General features: G+C 38.5%; 2 protein-coding genes and 1 long non-coding RNA gene across 9 annotated transcripts; 2 read left to right on the top strand and 1 right to left on the bottom strand.

Annotated features, from left to right (window-relative positions):
• The first annotated feature begins 518 nt into the window (after nt 1-518).
• On the top strand, nt 519-2,618 carry LOC130735227 (isoliquiritigenin 2'-O-methyltransferase-like). Its single transcript, XM_057587303.1, has 4 exons — nt 519-998; nt 1,552-1,868; nt 2,005-2,069; nt 2,180-2,618. The coding sequence occupies exons 1-4, from the start codon at nt 574-576 to the stop codon at nt 2,480-2,482; spliced, it is 1,110 nt and encodes a 369-aa protein (XP_057443286.1). The 5' UTR covers nt 519-573; the 3' UTR covers nt 2,483-2,618.
• Nucleotides 2,619-3,217: 599 nt separating this feature from the next.
• LOC130737475 (uncharacterized) lies at nt 3,218-6,607 on the bottom strand. 7 transcript variants are annotated; one of them, XR_009018745.1, is made up of 7 exons: nt 6,345-6,605; nt 5,273-5,338; nt 4,638-4,742; nt 4,473-4,554; nt 4,287-4,382; nt 4,066-4,189; nt 3,218-3,569 (listed from the first exon to the last, which is right to left on the bottom strand). XR_009018745.1 is itself a non-coding variant. In XM_057589241.1 (6 exons), exons 2-5 carry the CDS (start codon nt 4,721-4,723, stop codon nt 4,085-4,087), a joined length of 369 nt encoding a protein of 122 aa, XP_057445224.1. In that variant the 5' UTR covers nt 4,724-4,742; nt 6,345-6,603; the 3' UTR covers nt 3,218-3,569; nt 4,066-4,084. The 7 variants fall into 7 exon arrangements, 4 of the variants coding, with proteins under 4 accessions (XP_057445224.1, XP_057445225.1, XP_057445227.1 ...); XM_057589241.1 differs by lacking the exon at nt 5,273-5,338 and having other exon boundaries at nt 6,345-6,603; XR_009018746.1 differs by lacking the exons at nt 4,287-4,382; nt 5,273-5,338 and having other exon boundaries at nt 6,345-6,603.
• A 542-nt stretch (nt 6,608-7,149) lies between these two features.
• Nucleotides 7,150-9,216, top strand: LOC130735226 (uncharacterized). The gene is made up of 4 exons (XR_009018342.1): nt 7,150-7,381; nt 7,516-8,024; nt 8,130-8,226; nt 8,742-9,216. It is a non-coding gene; the product is annotated as an uncharacterized LOC130735226 (long non-coding RNA).
• Nucleotides 9,217-20,335: the final 11,119 nt, after the last annotated feature.

Genomic DNA, 20,335 nt, shown 5'->3' with positions numbered 1-20,335 from the left:
TCGTGGTAAAATGAAGAATTTTGAAGATAAATTACAGCAGTTGATAATATCGCAAGTACCCAGTCCACCACGTTAAGGTTTGTTGTTATTGAAAAATGCACAAAAAATTAATAATTGACAACCAAGACATAAATATAGTAAAAATATATCAAAGAAAAAACAAAAAAAGGCCTGCAAAAACGAGTTCTAAATCTAAACAAAATCAACTTGCTGGAGACATAGCAGGCGAAGACGAAGCGACAGGTTATATGAAAAGAAAAGTCAAGGAACAAAACCAATTCAATTCCAAGCATTTTGCCTCTCTGTATAAAGATGACTAGCTGAAGCTGATGAGTACACAAAGCAACTTGTTACATAATATAAGTAACAAGCAACGCTTGCCATAGAAATATATGACCTGGCTACACCATTGATGAAGCCATTTTATTTGAACACAATTATTTTAATCATAAAAGCTCACTCTAATTCAAAGTGGAGACACTATGCCTCTCTTTATAAACTAGACCAAAATTGAAGAACATAAGCAAAAACTTGTTACTTAATTGAAGTAGCAAGAACCACTAGTAATTAAAAATGAGTTCCAATTCCAAACAAAATCAGCACTCTGTTGAAGTAACAGAGGTTGATGATGCTTACCCCATTGCTCTGTCACTATGTTTCAGTCGAATCTTTCCTGCAATTTTGAATGCTGCTGTGGATCTCAATTTGTTTGATATCATTGCCAAGGCACAAAAATCAAGTGGTTCAAGCTTGTCTGCTGCTGAAATTGCTTCTCACCTTCCATTTCAACACTCAGAATTGGCCATTAGGCTTGAAAGGACGTTACCTGTGTTGGCTAGTTTTTCTCTGTTAACTTGCTCCATTCGCACCACTGAAGGTGGTAACAGAGAAAGAGTCTATGCTATCTTACCCGTTGGAAAATACTTTATATCCGACAACAATGAAGGCTCTTTTGGTCCCCTCTCCGCCTTAGTGCATCGAGGATATCATGATATTTGGTAATTCAGCATTCAGCACTAATTCATGTACTACTGTTTTTTGAAGACACATGAGACCTATAATTTGTGGCCGTTTCAGTTTCGGACGAACACAAATTACAAAGTTTAATTTTTTTAACAAACTACAATTTGTGATGATCCAAAAGCTGCCACAAATTGTAGGAGACTGGTTGTCTAAGAAAACACCGTTACTCGAATACTTTTTGTTAAGCATGATAAGGTTAACGGTTAAATTAGTCTTTCATCTTGTAAGCGAGTTTAATTTTATTCACTCGACGGAAAAAATGACGTATAGTGGCAGTCATTTTTATAACCACTAGTTATTTTGACCTTACAAACATCATTTTTCCTCCGTAGAATTAAAATCAAACTCTATTATAAAATTAGGGATTAATTTAACCATTAACCTAGAATTTTATATGACTTTGATAAGTTGGCAATGACTATTTTCTTTTACTTTATTCCCACTACTATTTCTGTTCATATTTCTTTTAATGTACAGGTGAAATTTGGATTTGTATGAATTAAAATGATTTCTTTTTTTCCTTTTCAGGAATGATGTCAAGGATGCAATTGTCGATCCTAACAACAAAAACCAATTCCAAAATGTCTACGGATTGGAGCCTTTTCAATATATGGAGAAAAATAAAGAGTTGAATCACTTGTTTAACAAAGCCATGGTCCATACTGGCCCATTAGATATGAAACGACTCTTTAAAATATATAAAGGATTTGAGGGCATATTAACATTGGTTGATGTGGGTGGTGGAGAAGGTCAGGCCTTAAAACAAGTTATCTCTCAATATCCTTCAATAAAAGGAATTAACTTTGATTTGCCTCAAGTGATTCAACATGCATCACCTCATCCAGGTAACAAATGTCATTCTCTCTTTTCATCTACAACCTACAATATATTTAAAAAGTGGAATAATTGATTTTGTAGATAAAAACAAGTGTTTGTATCTAGACAAAATTAACAATTAGAAAGTACTTGTTTTGCTTGAAGGGATAGAACATGTATCGGGAGATATGTTTGAAAGTGTTCCAAAGGGTGATGCCATTTTACTCAAGGTCAGTGAACTACATGAGAGATCATGTTAATATTTTTAATCAAATCAATATGATATGATAAAGTTCTAATCACATATTTTTATCATGTGTTTCTTCTGGAATAATTTCAGCGCGTATGTCATAACTGGCCAGATGAAGATTGTGTGAAGTTTTTGAGAAATTGCCATAAAGCTTTGCCTGAGCATGGAAAAATGATTATTGTGGAGTCTATATATCCAGAAGTTCCAAATTCAAGCACTACATCTCAGTGTGTCAGCCTTATTGACAATGTCATGTTTTTAGTACATGGTGCAAAGGAAAGAACTGCGAATGAATTTCGAAGGTTATGCTCGAGCTCTGGATTTTCCAAATTTTGTTTTTCGGACAATACTGGTTTCTCATCTGCATTAGGGGTAATGGAGTTTTATAAATAAATGTTATTAAGAATTATCTAGGATTCTTAATACATAATGCGATTATGTAATCTATTTTTATTTCTTGTTTATTGTCTCGCTTTCCTTATAATGCGCTTGTACGATGTTCAATAACTGTTCTAATAGAATAATTATGTTTTACTCACATAATTTATTTTTTTAGTCCAAATCTATCTATCTATATATAATCTATATCTATAATCTATCTATCTATAATCTATCTATCTATCTATCTATCTATCTATCTATCTACACTACCACAAAAAAGGGCTTGGGTAGCGGTTCCCTTCAATGTTGGGTAGCGGTTAAGTGTGTGATGCTGAACTCAGCGTTGCTAAATTTGGGTAGCGGTTCCGAACCGCTACTCAATTAAAATTTAGGTAGCGGTTCCAGGAACCGATTCCTATCGATAAACATTAGCAGCGCTTGCAACCGCTACGCACGTGTGAAATGTTTTTCCTGGAACCGCTACCTAACTCGTTTTTTTTTTTTTTTTCAATCGCTACCTACACATTAGCAGCGGTTATATCCGCTACGCAGGTAGGGTAATATTTTATAGGAACCGCTACCTTACTCTTTTTTTTTTTTTTAAATCGCTATCTACACATTAGCAACGGTTATAATTGCCAACTTTACTCTTTTTTTGTTTTTTTGTTGACAGTCCATTTTTTTTTAACAGAAACCAATAAATTCTTATTTTGACGGAATAAACCAATAAAATTAGAGCAATGCTAATTTCATAGTTGATACTCAATCCATATATTTGCTGAAACCATAACAAATTCCATATAGTTCTGAGATCTCAAATAAATTCTACCCACAAACTAAATAAACAGACATTGATTGTAAACTACACTTAGAAACCGAATTAATTAAAAATTGTCCATAAACAAATTCCATAGATCTAAGATCCCGGAAACTAGATACCAACAACTACATTGTAAGTGGCATTCCTCTCATGGTAGGCATAGTCTATTACCATTTCTCCAAATGAAACAACCAGTGAACTTGTTTCTTTGCAGTTAGTCTTCCTTCTCAGTAGCAAAGGCAACATAGAACTTCCATTCAGCAGCAAACCTCTTTTTTCCTGGCATCAAAAACTTATCTGTTAGAATTATTTAGATTAGATAAAGATATATAAAAATAATCACCATTTAAGTTACATTACTTGTATTCTAGAAGCTGGAATATGTGCATAAATTGCAAAGTTTAACAAAAAAAACTAGCACAGTGGATCAATATATCATACAAATGACAGCCATATAGGAAGCATGAGAACAATAATTTGAAAGACTAAGATAATTACAACAGTATCTTATCTTATATATTAAAGTCTACACATAAAAGTATTTAGACAATTAAAACCAACTAGCAATCAAACAATCAATCAACCACACCAACACAACCAACCGGCATCATGAATCTGAATCAGAACTTTAAAGACACACCCCACATCTACCACCAAAACAATTAACATTGGCTCTTGACAACACCACCCCTATCACGCATTGTCAAACTTTCAACACAAATTTATTACATTATAACCCAGCAATCACAAGCTTAAAGGTTCAAGATAAACTTACATCCCAATAAAAAATTGTGCTACTTATTCATAATGAAATTCTGAAGAACATAGGAAGACCACTCCTCCCTTATCTCATCCACTTGATCTTGACTAAAGAAGTTGCAACTTAAGTCATAAGCATCCTAGTCATTAAAAAACATAAAACACTAAAGTTATAATTGAATTATATTATCCAATAGATTTAATAATTACAATAACATTAGGACTAAAATTGCATACCTTATCTACAGGATGTGGGAGTTCAGAAAGGATCAAACTCCTCATGTATCTCAATACATAATAACCACAATCTACATCATTCATTTGATGCGGGCACTATAAAACCAAATGAATTTTTAACTAATTGTGATAGTGAGCCGAATTTGGATATCACATGTGAGTTACAATTTTAGGTTTTATATATACCTTAACAGAGCTCCAGTTGATGGTGTTTGATTTCTTTTTGGGCAACACATGTTCTCTTTGAGCGCGATAAGTCATTAAACCTCTACCAAAAATAGAGGAAAACTTGATATAAGCAAATGTTATATTATATAAATGAGACAAATAGAATATATACAAATATCTTACGAATCAAACAAGTTTTTCATGGCTGTGTAAGTTCTTGGATCACCGCGCATTGAGTCATTATAACAACTTGAACTCAACCTTCCCATTTCTAATGCAATGTCCCCTCTGTGGAAGTATGAGATTTGGAACTTAACCAGTTTTTGAAGCACGTAGGATTCTATATAATAGCAATTGGATAAATCTGCCTTTACACAGAATTAATGGCAGAGAAAATGTAATGACCCTATTTGACTTTGACAAAACCTTGATTTGTTACCCGCAGCTTTAATTTTTGAAGTAAAGACAATCATAAGAATTTAATGCAAGAAGGTTCAACATGTAACAGCTAAATGTAGCAGAAACAGCAAAACAAAGTGAGGTTGGAAAAAAATTAGTGTGGGCAAAACTAATATTCAGCTAACTAATTTATAACAATTGCTATATGATTGAAGATTACACCTTTCAGCCAGCAGGGTAGTTGTGTCATACAGTGACTGCAAAAGAAATTTAGAATATGGTGGATTTTTTAAGCAAAAGAAAATTTTAAGCTATCCAATTTCTTTTCCAATTTGATCATAAAATTGTTCTAATACAGCTTTCAAGGGTTTATTTAGAAGAATGGGGATTTTTATCAAAATAAGTTCTCATTGTCATACCCCCAAATGCCAACCCATCTAGCAAAAATGTTGGTTCCTTTGACTGTTGTGGAAACTGAGCACAATCTATAAAAAATATCAAGGCTCCAATCAATCAGTAATCAAGCCAAGATCAATGGTATACGGTATACACTGTCACATGCATTAACCTTTCCTTACTATAAGACGACAAGAAAAGAAAATGGTTTTTTTTTTGGATAAGCAAAATTGTATTAAGATGAAATACTAGGGGTATTTCAACCCAAGTACAAAGAAAAAATGGAATATACAATGATCAATGAAAACATAGCACAGTAGCAAAAAACCAGCACACTAAAAAGATCCTATGTCCTCACGCTGGCAGTAGCAACAAGGACAGCAGCAAAGGTAACAGAACCCCATGGCAAAAACAAGAAAGAGACAAGGAGACAAGGAGAGGCTATGCATCTATAACAAATAGGAAGCTCCAAAGCTAATTCAGATCAAAGCCCCGCTACCAACACTTCACAGCAAATTGATAAAGTGCATAGGTTGACACTGCCACTCATAGAGGGAACATGCAAATCCCTTAAGTCTACCCTTCATCCAGCTCCAAGACTTAAACTGAATCACATCTAGTAAATTTTCTAGATTAATTGAAGTCCCTCTGAATATATTGGCATTCCTAAGACCCCAAATACTCCAAATAGTGGCCATCCAAACCAACCATACTCAATTTCTGGGTTTGCTCCATGTTTCTAGGTTTGGATAAGCCTTGTTCCCATGCTTTGATATCTAATAATATTTCCTTCATCTTCCAAACATAAGAAAATAATTGTCAGTTTTTTACTGCAGTTTCACTTTGACTTTCAAATTCCCATAGTCATGAGAAATATGTATCAAAGCATGGGAACAAGGCTTATCCACATAGTCATAGCAAAAACAGAACAAAACAGGGGCTCCAACACCACAAAAGAAACCAGAAAAGCTAAAACACATACAGCAAAGAAAAATACTGAAGAGTACAAATGCTAAAAATATAAACCCCAACCCTCCTCAATTCTAACCCTCACCACCAAATCACCCAAACAATTAGTTAAGGAGTGTGACCAACCTTGAGGAGAAGAAGCAGCAGAAACGGCTCTTAGAGATGTGGGTCGATTGCAAGGATCTACGGCTCGGTGAACAGAGATGGCGCAGAGATGGAGCAACAGAGAACGTCAATGGTGCAGAGATTGAAGATCAGCAAGGGTTTCAGAGCAAGGGTTTCAGAAGGAAACTGACACTGCTAGCAAAAGAAGAGATACGGGTTTTAGAGGGAATTGGAAAGTGGAGCGCGGGGTAGGGTTTGGGGAAAAAAAGTAAAGCTTTAATTTACTTTGGGCACCACTTATAAGGAACCGGTTACTCTAACCGCTACCCAGCAACGAAATTTCCAATTGGGTAGCGGTTCCCTATTTTTTATTTTTTATTTTGAATTTAAAGATAAATAATCTCTTATAATTTTATTTTATATAACATTTGGGTAGCACTTAACACTAACCGCTACCTCATAAGTGCTACGCAACCCTATTTTTGTAGTAGTGCTATCTATAATCTATCTATAATTTATCTATAATCTATCTATCTATCTATCTATCTATCTGTAATCTATATCTTATATTTATAATATATCTATAATCTATAATCTATAATCTATCTATAATCTATAATCTATCTATCTATCTATCTATCTATAATCTTCTATAATATATATATAAGTGAAGTTTTTGCAAACCTAGAGGGCAAATTTATAATTCAAGAATTGATTGCACTACAATCTGATTTTCAGCATGGATATTTTAGCAAAGAATCACATTATTTTTTAAAGATGCGATCAGGGTCGTACTTTCCTTTTTAATCTCTACGTTTCAGCCGTTCTTTTTAACCTTTCGTTTCAACTCTCTGAAATCCCTAACCTGAGCGTTTCTATCTTGGAGCCCCTACATCTTCTCTTCACTTTTATTCTTCCTTTCCGTTTTACTCTCAGCGTCGTTTCAGAGCCCTGGGTTGGAAAATAAAGTCCCAGAATCACACTTTACAAGTGCGTTGGCAAATAGAAGATGGAGCTTCAGCCTTCCCATGTTCCTCGAGCTTGCTCTTGCTGCCAAGGTTCTCCTGTAAAATCGTTGTTACTTGGCTTACTTCTTCCTCCATTTGTATAATTGAAATCCATGTTACAAATTGATTTTAGTTTTTTTGGGTTTCTCTCTTATCGTCGTACGTTCGTTTCATTTCTTTCACAGGGGCTAAAGAGACGTCCAACAATTAGGTTTTGCTTGCCACTTGGTTTCCTCCTTCGTTTTCATATTTGTGTTATGAATTCAGAGTTCAATTTCATCATTCATCTTTTAGGTCGATAGCACTATCAGCAGCAGCTCAATGAAGGATGACTTCAAGCCTAGGAATGTAAAATCAGGGCATTGCTGGTGGAAGCCTTCCAGTAACAAAAATTAGAGAAATTTTGTTTTAGATTTCAGTGCTTGGACAAGTGAATATACACCTGCATATGGGTTTGTGATTGACACCAAGATAATGGGAGATGTTGTTGGTGTTTATATTTCCAACAAATATTTTGTGGTTCTTCCCTCACTGAATTTTCTTCTTCGCAAGTGTTATCTCTTCTCTCTGAAATCGCAACTTACACAAGTATCTATAGAAAGAAGCTACCTACAGTTTCCTATGTCAAAGAAGCTAACCTATATCTGCAAATGGGCGCACAATATTTTCATGGTGTCATCCAAAGCTCAGTCTGGTGAGTGAGCCACTAACGATCTCTTTCTTGCATTCCATTTGTTCATTCATTCTTCGACTTTTAAATCACATTTTCTCAAATATCGATCCTCTAACTATTTTTCAGGAGCATCATATTCGAACTGGCTGTGATTTTGTGTGTTATATATAGTTTCTGGGGATTAGGCCATCAATGATCCCTTATTGAGATTTATCTTTAAATTGTAAGTGGAGTCTATTCTTTTTTTAACTATCATGTCATGCTCATGCATGTTGAAAATGTCAAGATTTAGATCCCAATTTCTTTTATCTTCTGTGGTAGAACTTAATTTATAGTTCCTTCTTACTCTCCATAGTGTTTGTATATGTTTATATTTGAAGTTGAAACCTGTTCTTTTAATCGAAAAAAGAAATATGAGTTGATATTTTACTTTCTATGCATTGGGACATATATGTCATGTTTCCTAGGATTGTTTTTCTTTCCATAGGCTGCTTCTTTGTTGCTTCACAACTTTTGCATATATCATATTAGTCTTTTTGGACATGAGATTTGCAAGTCAGTCAATTTGAATCTATTTTTTATTGTAATTAGAACATAGTATTCTTATTTACACAGTTTCTTCTCAACCCTGAGAGTTTTGATTCATGTAGATGTTTAGATAATGCATGTTTCTTATAATGTATATGTTTCATTCCTTATTCTAATTGTTTTCCTTTCATTAAAATTGTATTTGTGTAGCCCCTTTTTCTGACAAAATCGGATATGCATCAGCTGCGACAGAGTCTTGGAAGCTAGTGGCATGGATCCATGCTTGCTTGAGATTGCTTTTCTTGATGAGAATGTCAGTTATCCAAGATTTTTTATATTTGGCATTTGGACAAATATGCGGTTGTCTACTATGTTTATTGACGCAAACAGGCTTGCTGCGCGTTTTGATGAAGATGTTGCGCGTGTTTCCGTCTAATGCAGGAGCAATTAATTAGGAAGTTATTATTTTTAGTATTTTTAAATCAATTTAGGATTTATTATGTTTTTTTAATTAAGTTAGAATCTTTATGATCTTACTTATTTTTTGTTAGGAACTTATTTATTTTCAATTAGGATCTTTTATTTTTAATTAGGATCTTTTAGGATATTATTTATTTTTCTGTTAGGATATTTTCTTTTCCTATTTAAGGACTTGTAAGGCATAGCCTATTTCAGTTTATTATTGACAATCAAAAAAACGAGAATTTTCTCAAATCCTGGTGGATTCTAGTTTTATGTTACTTATTGCAAACCCTTGTGCGTTCCGCTGTGTCAAGTGGTAATTAGTGCAGGCCATATCCTGTCTTTTTGCAACCTAATCAATGGCAGACGAACAACCAGCAAGTCAGGGTGATATGGAGAGGGTCGCCACCTCCATAGAAGCACTCACGCAACAGATGGGGGCGCTGGGTAATTCGATGAATACCTTGGTGAACCTTATCACGACACGAGTACAGGACGAACCTCAGAGGAGAATCCCACGTCCAGGCAACAATAACCATACTGCCGCCGCGGAGGATTCTAGTTCTGACGAAGAGGTATTCGCAGAGGAAGAAGCCAGTGAACAGGGAGGCAGAAACAACCATGATTATCGTATTAAAGCAGATATTCCATTCTTTTATGGAAAGATGATCGTAGAGGAGTTCATGGATTGGCAGATTAGCGTCGATCGTTTCTTCGACATCATGGATATCCCTGAGAACAAACAGGTGAAGATGGTGGCCATCAAATTGAAGAGCACTGCTGCTCTATGGTGGGATAGATTGGTTGCTCAGAGGCAGCGACAGGGGAAATCAGCAGTTAGATCATGGCGCAGGATGAAGCAATTAATGACAGAGCGTTTTTTGCCAGAAGATTATGAGCAAATTTTGTACAAAAAATACATTGATTGCGAGCAGGGCAAGCAAAGTGTAGCAGAATACACCACTGATTTCGTACGCCTCTCTTAGCGTAACGAATTGACCGAGTCTGAACCCCAGAAGGTGGCGCGTTTCATGAGCAGGTTGAAAGGTTCCTTGTAGGCCAAGATGGGTCTGCAGAAAGTGTGGACTGTGGCTAAAGCCTCTAATTTGGCACAGAAGGCTGAGTTGCCGGAGAAATCCCCCAGGAATTTCTCCTCTTTTCGCAACAGATTTTCTCCTCCGAGAAATTTTGATACAGTAGGTGCAGGTGATAAAGAGAAGAGTCCAGCCGCGAAAGATTCTGGCAACTCAAGCGGCGTACAGCCCAACAAAGCGCCGAACCAGAAATCAGCAAACCCCTATACGAAGCCAACCGGGGACAAGTGTTACCGATGTGGTGGACAGGGTCATCGCTCCAATGTTTGTCCTTCGAGGAGGACTACTGCCGCCATTATGTATGATGACACTGATGGGGAAGAGGAAGATAATGAGTTTGCAGGGGCTGAATTTGCTGAAGAGGAGTCCGGAGATAGAGTCAACTTTGTGCTCCAACGAATTTTATTGTCATCCAAGGACCACATCAAAAGGAAGAATTTATTTCGTGCTCACTGTTCTATCAAGAACAAAGTATGTAACCTGATCCTGGATAATGGCAGCACTGAAAATCTGGTTTCTCAAAAACTGGTGGATTACTTGAATCTGCCAACTGAACCTCATGACAAACCATACACCCTGGGATGGATGAACAAAGGCACAAAAGTGAAGGTTTCCAGGATGTGCAAGGTACCAATCTCCATGGGAAAGCATTACCAAGAGGAGGTGTTGTGTGATGTCGTGAGCATGGATGTTTGTCACGTGTTACTAGGACGTCCCTGGCAGTATGAAAAAGACATTACCTACAGAGGAAAGGCTAATGTGACGCTGTTCAATTGGGGCGATCACAAGATTGCCATAGCTTCTGTTCTGCATTTCAATCAGAGTTCGGAAGAGAAAAAGACTAACTTCCTAGTGCTGAATGGGAAGGATTTTGATGGCGCTGTGAAAGAAATTAAATATTTCTTGCCCAGTTGTGATAAAAGGCGTGTTGAATGCTGTGAAGGAGGAGGAGACAATCCCAGCAGAGGTACTAGAAGTGTTGGAAGAGTTCAAGGAGCTAACTGCAGAGGAGCTGCCTAATGAGCTGCCTCCCATGCGCGACATCCAGCACCAAATAGACCTGATTCCAGGTGCTGTCCTGCCAAACCTTCCCCATTACCGCATGAGTCCCAAGGAGAATGAGATCTTGAGGGAGCAAATTGAAGATTTGTTGAAGAAAGGCTTTATTCGTGCCAGCATGAGCCCATTAGCTGTACCTGTGCTCCTTGTCCCTAAGAAAGGAGGTCAGTGGCGAATGTGTGTGGATAGTAGAGCCATCAACAAGATCACCATCAAGTATCGCTTCCCAATCCCCCGCTTGGAAGACATGCTTGATGAGCTGGCTGGTTCTAAGGTGTTTACCAAAATAGATCTGCGCAGTGGCTACCATCAGATCAGAATCAAACCTGGAGATGAGTGGAAGACAGCTTTCAAGAGCAAAGATGGTCTTTATGAATGGCTGGTGATGCCTTTCGCGTTGTCAAACGCCCCTAGCACTTTTATGCGGCTGATGAACCAGGTTCTTCGTCCCTTCATTGGTTCTTTCGTTGTAGTTTATTTTGATGATATTCTGATTTACAGTAAAACAAAGAAAGAGCATTTAGATCATGTGAAGCAGGTTTTGCAAGTCTTACAGGAGAACCAGCTGTACATTAATCTAAAAAAAAATGTACGTTCAGCAGCGACAAATTGCTTTTTCTAGGCTTCATTGTTGGAGCTGAGGGGATCCATATTCATGAAGAGAAAATTCGTGCAATCAGAGATTGGCCCACACCCAAGTCAGTGACTGAAGTCCGCAACTTTCATGAATTGGCTACTTTCTATAGGAGATTGTCCAAGATGACATATTTCATTGCCTGCAAGAAGACTGCTGATGCAAGCAACATAGCCAAATTGTTTTTCAAGGAGGTGGTGCGCCTTCATGGAGTTCCCCTGACGATTACCTCAGACAGGGATACCAAATTTCTCAGCCACTTTTGGACCACTCTTTGGAGGATATTTGGCACGCAGTTAAATCGCAGTTCTACTGCTCATCCGCAGACTGATGGCCAAACTGAAGTCACCAACAGGACCTTTGGGAATATGATTCGGAGCATATGTGGTGATAAGCCAAAACAGTGGGATGTGGCACTTTCTCAGGTGGAGTTCGCTTATAACAGTGCTGTACACTCAGCAATTGGAAGGTCCCATTTTTCTGTAGTTTATACTGCTGTTCCAAGGCATGTGGTGGATTTACTAAAGCTTCCTAAGGCACCAGGCGATAGTGCATCAGCTGAGAACATGGCCAAGGAGGTTGTTGCTGTTAAGGAATCTGTGAAGGCTAGCATAGAGGCTGCTGGGAAGAGGAACAAGGCTGCTGCTGATAAACACCGGAGGGCTAAGGTCTTCAATGAGGGAGATGATGTTATGGTATTTTTGAGCAAGGAGCGGTTCCCAGTAGGTACTTACAACAAGCTGCAGGCGCGCAAGTACGGGCCATTCAAGGTGACTCGGAAGATCAATGATAATGCTTATGTGGTGGATCTCCCGGATCATATGAATATCTCTAAAACTTTCAATGTGGCTGATATTCACGAGTACCAGGAAGACAAGGCTCTTTATCAAGAAGAGAACTCGGGGTCGAGTTCTTTACAGGTGGAGGAGACTGACGCAGACAGGCTTGCTGCGCATTTTGATGAAGATGTTGCGCGTGTTTCCGTCTAATGCAGGAGCAATTAATTAGGAAGTTATTATTTTTAGTATTTTTAAATCAATTTAGGATTTATTATGTTTTTTTAATGAAGTGAGAATCTTTATGATCTTACTTATTTTTGGTTAGGAACTTATTTATTTTCAATTAGGATCTTTTAGGATATTATTTATTTTTCTGTTAGGATATTTTCTTTTCCTATTTAAAGACTTGTAAGGCATAGCCTATTTCAGTTTATTATTGACAATCAAAAAAACGAGAATTTTCTCAAATCCTGGTGGATTCCAGTTTTCTGTTACTTAGGGTTTTGTGTTTGCAAACCCTTGTGCATTCCGCTGTGTCATTTATACTGCATAGGTAACTGAGATTTTATAATGAGTTTTTTGCTTTAGGGGAAAAATATTCAGGCTCGGTCAGAAATTCATTGATGATTTTTTGTTTGTTGAAAGAGCTAATTGAAGGTCTATATTTGAACAATTAGTCTACCCCTGAGGTGGGCTATGAATTTGTGATTTTTTCCTTCTTCTCTCTAATTGAAAGCACTCCATGCTATTGAAGGTATGAAAAACGGTAGAAAGGGGGGGGGGGTTTGTATAACGTTTTTAGATTAAAACTTCCACCTAAAAGATTTTGACAAATCTTTCGAGAACAAAGTGCTTAAGATAAGAGATAGAAAAGCACACAAGGATTTTTATCCTGGTTCACTTGATAAATCCCTCAAGCTAATCCAGTCCACCCGTTAAGGTGATTTCTTCCTTCTTAGAATGAAGGCAATCCACTAATCAAGTAAGTGTTACAACTGCACTTGAAACCTACAAGTGACTAACAATTACACTGACTTAGCTTACACTAAGATTCACTCTCTTAGTCTTCTCTAGGATCCGATCAACCTTGATCTCCTAAAGGTAACTAAACAACTGTTTAAGAAAGAATGTTTACAAGGAATTTGCTTCTTAAAAGCTAAGTGTAAACACAATGAATTCAGATGAAAGAATGCTTAGATGGTTTTTGAATGTAGCTTGCGCGTGTGAGATTCTTCCAACCGCATCTTTCAATCTTCAGCCTCTATTTATACTCCAAGGAGTAGGGTTTGAACGCTGCATGAAAATGCTACCGTTGGGGGGAAGTTCTGGAAATTCCAGCTTCTGCTGTGGCTGAGAATGTTAGGTAGGTCGTCAGGATAGTACATTTGCTTTTGTACTTGGATAGTGACTTGACCTTTAAACCTAGTAGACTTCTGATCAGGGGAATGCTTCATGTTGGAACTTGTGAAGCCAGTTGATCAGAGTCCGAGGGAAGCACAGATCCTCTGACCGTTGTATCTTCTGATTCTGAACTCAGAGGGAAGTACATGGTCTTCAGAGTCATCTTGCTTTTGGACATCAGAGTTTCCACTATTCAGCTTCTGGATCTTCAGAGTCTTCTACACCATCAGAACATCTGAACCTTCAGAGTTTCTTGGTTGTCAGAACGTCTGGATCTTCAGAACTTCAAGTGACTGAGTCCGTATCAGAGCTTGTATGACTTCAGATCTTCTGAAGCGTTTCTACTGTTCAGAATGAACATAGATGTTGCGAAAGCGTTGCTTGGGTCACTCTTTATGCACAATGCTTCTGATTTGTGTGAGATTGAATTGAGGTCAGAGCCTGTAAGTAGCACACTCAGAAAAACACGTTAGAGTACCATAATTGTTCATACTAAAATGGTAACTTGTAATCATCAAAACATAGAGTTGTACTACTCGATCAAAACTTGATCTTACAATCTCCCCCTTTTTGATGATGACAAAACCAAGTATTTTGATGAACAATTCTTAAACAATAAACTGAATTCACTCAGAGTTTAGAGATATAGAATAAGACTTATCCTGATGTGAATAGTTTATTTTGCTAATTCTGAATCCAAGTCACAGCTTGATTCTGTGTATAGCTCCCCCTGAATCTAAGACTTAATGAAAACGTTAGAAATGTCTAGATTCTGAGCTAAATAATGTAAGAGTTCAGAGTGAAGGCGCATGACATAGATGAAATAGAGAAATCAGAGCGCATAAGTATTCAGAGTCAACGATAAGTGGTATCAGAGTCAAATAGAATCACTTCTGAAGAAGTGAAATGTATTCCTTGTATTTGCCCAGTGACACATCTATGGTCATAAAAGTGCAACTCTTAAATTCTCCAAAATAAAAATAAATCACACTCTTACACATCAAAGTTACACATCAAAAACTAGGTGTACTCCCCCTTTTTGTCATAAGCAAAAAGGATGGGGTGTGAAAAACTCAGCTTGAAGTACAAGGTACTCCCCTTTAGAGAAGGTCTGAGTGAAAAGATGGAGAAATAAACGATGTAGGAAAGAGAGTTACGCGAATTAAAGAAGGGAGTTAATGCAAAAGAAAAACGTTTACTACCGGCCACGGGAGTAAAGAGAAGCTTCAGTTACCAAGGACTTAACCTCGAGAAACTGTAGGAGCAATAACTTCCAAGGAGAGAACGAAGCTTATATAAAGTGATTTAGAAGAGAGTAAGCTTCACAACTCGTTCAATACCAATTAAGAGAAAATGGCATCATACATGGTTGCACTGGAAGAGCTCAGAAGGAAAGCTTTTGAGGAAGATATGTTCCTCAATATAAGACATCCTGATGGTACAAAGACCATACAAGAGCTGACGAAGACACTGCTTGAGGAGGACCTTTCTCCAGAGCTGGAGAAGGATCTGAAGGAATTCCTTGCCTTCGTGGAGGAAGTTCAGGAACTCAACCAGCTTGAGCTGAATTTGCTGGAAGTGAAAGAAGCTATGGAAAAGAGACTCAAGACGACAGAAGATAGTCTGGAGAGGAATGAGCTGAACATCAAACTCAACAACATCCAGTATTCATTGGATCGTCTGGAGAAAGAGAGGGTAGAGCAGCGCCAAGAATGCAGAAGAATGAGGAAGGATCCTCCATTCTAGATTTAGGGACAAAATGTATGATGTAATAAACATAAATTATCATGAATAAAGAAAAGGATTTTGCAAACACAAGGTCATATATATATATATATATATATATATATATATATATATATATATGCAATGATAAACTACTAGTAAGCAAAGCATAACAAGTAATGCAAATAAAATAGAAATAAAGAGAAATTAAGTTAAGAAAAAAAAAGAAAGAAATCCTAAGACTAAGGCTTGTCAGAGCGACGCAGAAGTTCTTGAAGGACTTGCTTCATTTCCACCAGCAGAGTCTCATGAGAATTGAGACGTTGTTCCATGATGTCAAGTCTGGAAGAACTTGGCTATGTAGAACTAGAGGGAGCATTCTGAGCAGATTGATGAGCTGGAGTGGAATCAGAAGCAGCAGGAGTGAATACCACTGGTGCAAGAGCTTGACATCTAAGAGCTTCAGCTTCAGCTTCAAGTCTCTCAGCTTCTAATCTTGCATGTTCAGCTTGTGCAGCTGCTTGATGTGCAGCTTCTTCTGCTTGCTCTTTCTTTCTTCTGGCCTATTCAACAGCTTCAAGTAGCGTAGTTCTTTGCTGTTGTTCATGCAGAGCCACTCGTCTTGTAAACCGCTGCCTAGCAGCCTCAATCCTCTGATCCTTTTCTACAGTGAGATGACGCATCATAACAGGAACCTGAGCCACTAACCAAGAACTCAGACGATTCCATTCTTCAGCCACAGAGTCAGCATTCTCACTCAGGTCAGTGTGACCTTGCACATTGCGTAGCATCAATGAAGCTTCATGACTAAAAACACTGATGCACTCAGAGAGAGAGGTTGGCCTGAGATATGTGTAGGGAACAATGGAGAGGTTGGTTTCAGGAGAGGTTGGGTGGTTGCTGCTATTTGCCTCAGAGGCACCTTGAGGAGAGCCAATATCAAAAGTTTGGACATTTGGTTCAGAGGCTCCAAGGTTTGGTTCAGAGGTTTCAACCTGAGGATGTGGTGATCTAACCGAAGAGTGGTTAGACACAAAATTTTCTGGCTCTGGTTGAATGGGCTCTTGGTGAACTAGGTCTGGTTGGACTTGTTGAGCTAAAGGGTCTGCTTCATGTAAAGGGTCAGCCTGGATAGGATCATCTGGGTCAACTAGACGTTCTGGTCTAGGTCCAGGATATCTCCTAGGGCTTGGTACTGTAAGGTAGTACTCTGGAATGGCAGACACTTTTTCTTTCCTAACCTCCATAAATTTACGAACTGACTCAGAGTTGTTGGAAGGTGAGGAATCAGCAACATTGATAGGGAATGATACAGGAGTGTAAGGAGTTGAAGAATCGGTATCAGTGGTTCTGGCAGCAGGACGTTCTAATGCTCTAGGGGCAGAGTGATCAGACGTTCAGGTTCAGAGGGTTCAAGAATAATGGGTTCTTGTTGAATGGTAATGGGAGAGGTTGGTTCAGCTGGACGTGGAGTCTGAAGCATATTTCACAAAGGTGCTTCTTCTTGGGAAGGTTGGAAAAATGAAGATCTTGGTGAATTGGGTGGAGATGTGGTTTGGGCAGCTGGTTGAGACTCTGGGATAGGAGTGAGTTGGGTGGCTGTGCGGGTAAGAAGAGTAGAGATGGGGAGTGCATCAAGTGAATTTAAATCAGCATCAGATTCAGTAGTAGCAGACTTACTTGATGAACGCACGGCAGACCGAGTCACTCTAGCAGAAGTCTCCACTCTGATGACTGCAGCAGCAGGTTCCACACGGGTAGGCTTCTCCTCAATTCTGACTTGCTTCTTCTTCTTCTTTGGAGGAGAAGGACCATCATCATTATCACCATCATCACCACCATCAGGCTTGGTGGTTTCATCATGCTTCCTCTTAGGCTTGTCAGCCTTCTTCTTCTTCTTCAGAGGAACATCAGACTCCTCAGAAGATTCCTCCAAGACCATCTTTCTCTGAACTTTCCTCTTGGGAGGAGAGTCAAACTCTGGAGCTGGTGGCAATCGCCTGAAGAACTCATCTACATCAATCTCAAACCCTTGTTGCTTCAGATCATCAATGTAGCACAAAATAGCCTCTGGGTTATCAGCTTGGGTCCACAGAGGGAAATTATTCAGAGGCACCCTTCTTTGTCTGATTTCATCAGAAGTATCTTCATGAGCAGGGGCAATCTTCTTCTTGACCAATCCCATCTTCTTCAAGGATGTGGATGTGAAGACATCACTGACAATTGTGGACAGATCTTCTGTGCATACTGCCTTGATCAGATCTTCTACGAATTTACTCTCAATAAAGAGATCTTAAAGCAATCTCCCAAAGGGGATGTACTTGATGGCAGACTTGATGGAGGCAGTGGTTCTGGACTTCCTGATGCATTTTTTCAAGTAGGAGAACAGGAAGAAAGGGAGGCAGATCTTCCTCTTATCCTGAATGAAGAATAGCATTGCCTTCTGGCAGAAGTTGATGTCATCAGGAGAGCTACCCTTTGGCCTCTGGTTGATACAGTGAAGCAGAATCTTGTGCCAGATTCTGAGCTTGGGATGAAGATCAACCACCTTATAGTCGCTCTTGCCAGGTTTATAGGTGGTGTAAAGAGCCTTGTTGGTTTCATCCTTGGTTCTGGGTTTCACCTTTGACTCCGTCAGTTGGAATCTATACCCAGTTCCAGTGTGTGCATCCAGCAGATTCACAATGGACTTCTCAGTGATGACTATTCTCCTTCCAGCAATGTAGGAGACAACTTGTGTATCATCACAGTCCGCGTGTTTCCAGAATTCCTTGACCAATTTGTCGTAAATTGGACCTCTAAGCCTGTTGAAATACTTTTTCCATCCCTGAGCTTGAACTTCAGGACGAAGATCATACCCATTTGCAGCTATGTTATCCAGGTCGAATCTCCATTCTGCAAGCACCTGGAGTTCTTCCGGAGCATAAACGCAGTGAACGACACAGCCCCGTTCTGCGATTGGAATCATCTTCTCTGAGGCCTGACCTTGACTTGGGGTTTCAGGACCCAATTGACCTGTAGCTTGGCCAACGACCATATGAGGAAATCTGGTTGTACCGGTAGCTTCGTTTCTGGTTGGTCGCACCATCTTGAAGTTGGTTGAAGGTTTTGGGTAGAAGGAGAATGATGAATAGAGAGAGAGAGAGATCGTGGAGAGAGGTTTTGAAAAACTGAAGCGAGATAGTGTTAAACCGTAAGTGTAGGAGAACGTGTGTGTATAGTGGGTTTTGACAAATAACCGTTGTTGATCAAAAAGCAATTTAAAATCAACGGTTAGAAATTAAAGACATGATAGTAACAGTAAATACACCTATCACACACAGGAGAGAAGCACATCAGCACTCATTACAACAGATTGTCAGCACGGGCACAAGGAACTATGTATTAGAGATACTGACACACGTTTACTGTCTCAGCTTCAGAGTCAGTACCAATGGGTACAAAAACTCTGATGGAGTTACCTTCTGGACTAGACATCTTCTGATGAAGAAGTATCATAGTCAGAGGTTCTGATCCATCTTCATGCTGGACAAAAGTCCATATTCAGATTTTTCAGAATGAAATTAAATCTATCCTCTACTAAGGGCTTTGTAAAGATATTTGCCCATTGATGGTCAGTATCAACAAACTTCAGAAGAAGTACGCCCTTCTGTACATAATCTCTAATAAAATGATATTTTACCTCAATGTGCTTTGCCCTTGAATGTAAGATAGGATTCTTACTCAATGAAATTGCAGCAGTGTTATCATAATAGATTGGGATATTGCTCTCAAGGATTTGATAATCCTCCCGCTGATGTTTCATCCAGAGCATTTGAGTGCTGCATATTGCTGCTGAGATATATTCTGCCTCTGCAGTAGATAATGCAATGGTTGATTGCCTCTTGCTTGCCCATGAGACTAAGTTGCTTCCCAGAAATTGACAATTTCCATAAGTGCTTTTTCTTTCTGTTCTATCTCCAGCATAATCAGCATCACGATAACCTGAAAGCTTATACTCTGATGTTTTCTTATACATCAAGCCAAGGTTAGTGGTACCTTTCAGATACCTTAGGATCCTCTTAATAGCAGTTAAATGGGTTTCCCTTGGATCTGATTGGAAACGAGCACATGAATGAACACTAAACAAGATATCTGGCCTAGATGCAGTTAAGTATAGAAGTGATCCTATCATACCACGATAGAGCTTCTGACACACTTTACCACTTGCATCTTCTTTCTCCATAATGCATGTAGGATGCATTGGAGTTTTGGCAACTGTAGATTCCAGCATATTGAACTTCTTCAGAAGTTCTTTAGTGTACTTGCTCTGATGGATATATGTTCCTTCTGGTGTTTGATCAACTTGTATTCCCAGAAAGTACTTGAGTTCTCCCATTATACTCATCTCAAATTCAGCCTGCATCATCTCAGAAAATTCTTTGCATAGAGATTGATTAGCAGAACCAAATATAATATCATCAACATAAATTTGCACAATTAAGATATCATCTTTATAATTTTTGCAAAAGAGATTTGTATCTACTTTACCCCTTAAAAACTCATTCTCTAGAAGGAATGAGCTGAGTCTCTCATACCATGCTCTGGGAGCTTGCTTCAGACCATAGAGTGATTTCTTCAACTTGAACACATGGTCTGGATTCTTTTCAT

This window comes from Lotus japonicus, chromosome 2 (genome assembly GCF_012489685.1).
Source record: "Lotus japonicus ecotype B-129 chromosome 2, LjGifu_v1.2".
NCBI lineage: Eukaryota > Viridiplantae > Streptophyta > Magnoliopsida > Fabales > Fabaceae > Lotus > Lotus japonicus.
Note: the sequence above shows the minus strand (reverse complement) of the source record. Positions and strands in the feature narration are given on the sequence as shown.